Source organism: Morus notabilis, unplaced genomic scaffold, assembly GCF_000414095.1.
Source record: "Morus notabilis unplaced genomic scaffold, ASM41409v2 Scaffold165, whole genome shotgun sequence".
Classification (NCBI taxonomy): Eukaryota; Viridiplantae; Streptophyta; class Magnoliopsida; order Rosales; family Moraceae; genus Morus; species Morus notabilis.
This window is the reverse complement of record NW_010363979.1, coordinates 507,233-509,166: the sequence shown is the minus strand read 5'-3', so window position 1 is coordinate 509,166 and position 1,934 is coordinate 507,233. Positions and strand designations below refer to the sequence as shown.

At 32.2% G+C, this 1,934-nt stretch overlaps 1 protein-coding gene across 1 annotated transcript in view; it reads left to right on the top strand.

Annotated features, from left to right (window-relative positions):
- Positions 1-605, top strand: part of LOC21406918 (WAT1-related protein At1g25270) — a 7,654-nt gene extending 7,049 nt beyond the window's left edge. The window contains exon 7 of the mRNA XM_010105566.1: positions 362-605. Coding sequence (XP_010103868.1) covers positions 362-605 — 244 coding nt within the window. The remainder of the gene's footprint in view (positions 1-361) is intronic.
- Positions 606-1,934: the final 1,329 nt, after the last annotated feature.

The window sequence follows — 1,934 nt, the reverse complement described above, 5'->3', positions numbered from 1 at the left end:
ATATATATATATATGATGCACTTTGATTTTTTGTTTGTTTGTAATTTTCATGGCCTTACATTTTTTAATCAGTATCTTTATCATGTTCAACAGGACCTGAAATATTTCGTGAATTAAATTACAATTTTGTTACTCAGTATTAAAGAAAAAATCTAATATTGTTATTCCCCTACATCTTCCGTTTTAGCTCATGTCTCTGCAAATAAAGAACAAATTTATCTTATCACATAAATTGACCCTGACTGAAAAAACTACACTCTAATCTATATATAGATAGATATATTATTAATTATAAGATTTTATTTTCTTGGCAAATTATAAAAGATCTGAACGTGTATTATACTGTGCATTCATATGAAAGTGTATTAGGATCAATTCCGATCGTGATTGGATTATACATGGTGTTGTGGGGAAAAAATGAAGAGACGAAGAAAATCATACAACTAGCACCTTCAGATCAAGGCCTTGGTTCCCGACAGAAATCAATAGAAATTGTTGTAAGTACTTCTCCAACTGCAGATAACAACAAAACTTGTATCACATCAGACAACAACAACAACAACAGCACTAATAATGGCAGCACAACAAGCATCAATAATGAATAGATCTTCGGAAAAAAGGAACGTGATGAATGTAAGGATTCGCGCGCACAGGAAAAGAAAGAGAATCAAGAAGAATTTTGCAATCTTCAATGTACGTGGGAGGGATTAGGTGGGAACCAGTTGCCTATCCTTCGGGGGCTAGCCTATATGAAGTTTATATATATATATATATATACGCGAAACAAATATCATAATGTAAGTTTATTAGTATATTCCTCCGGTAAAGACTTTGCTACTGAAGTTATACAGAAGATTTCTGTAGTAATTAGCTAGTTTTGCGACAATTTTCAGAGTTGTTATCACACTGTCGGAGTAGGAAATTAGCGATATTTGTGGAGGTTGCTAGCGGAAATGTCCTACATTATTATATTGTACTTGGAATCATCTATATACAAATAGATATATAGCTCCAAGAATATTAGAGAATGAGTAGATTTAGCTAGAGCCTTTAATAGTTGCAAATCAATTTCTTAAAAAACGGTTGGCGAAGGAAAAAACCAAGATAGAAAAAAACAAAACCTGAAAAATATTTTTATTCAAGTTTGCAACGAGATCTTAAATTTCAAGACTCGGCAAAATATAAAACTACCTCTACCTCGTGTCTGTAATATCTTAAAATTTGCCCCGGAAAAACAACACATGCATGCTGGGAGAGTAGATGTGTAGAAGTAATTAGAACCCTCAAAAATATTTTGGGAAAATTTAAATTTTTATTTAGGTTTATTTGTGACAAACTTTAATTCAGGTTTAAAGTTCAACTTTTATTAAATTGTTGGGGGCATTTTGTAAAATTCAAACTGATAATTTTGTCCCTCCCCTTCTTCTTCTTCTCGCACAAATCTATCTCTCTCTCTCTCTCTCTCTCTCTCTCTCTCTCTCAACCTCCCTCTTCTAGTAATTGGTGGGTTACTTTGGTAAGCCAATGGGATACAGAGATATGATTTTAATATGATATTTTTAGTGTCTGGTATAGAGACATCCAGTTAACTCAACGGGTCACTGGACTAACGACCTGGCAGTTACACAACCCAAAATGACTCTTTTTCTAGATTTAGGGTATTTAAGAGTTTTCTTCTTGTATAAATTTTTTAAGTAACATATTTATGAGCTCCTAACTTGTATACAACCTCTCTTGATCTTAAATTGCACACCTTTATCATAAAAAGCGCTTTAAGCCAAACTTTACGATAATCTTTTCTTGAGTTTGCCTCTTCTTCTCTTTAACTCCTTTATTATTGTCGATATTCCTTACTTTTATACGGGATTATATAGCTATTCTGCATCGTCTGATTTAGTGATTAATTCAGTTTTTTATTATTATTATTTTTTAAT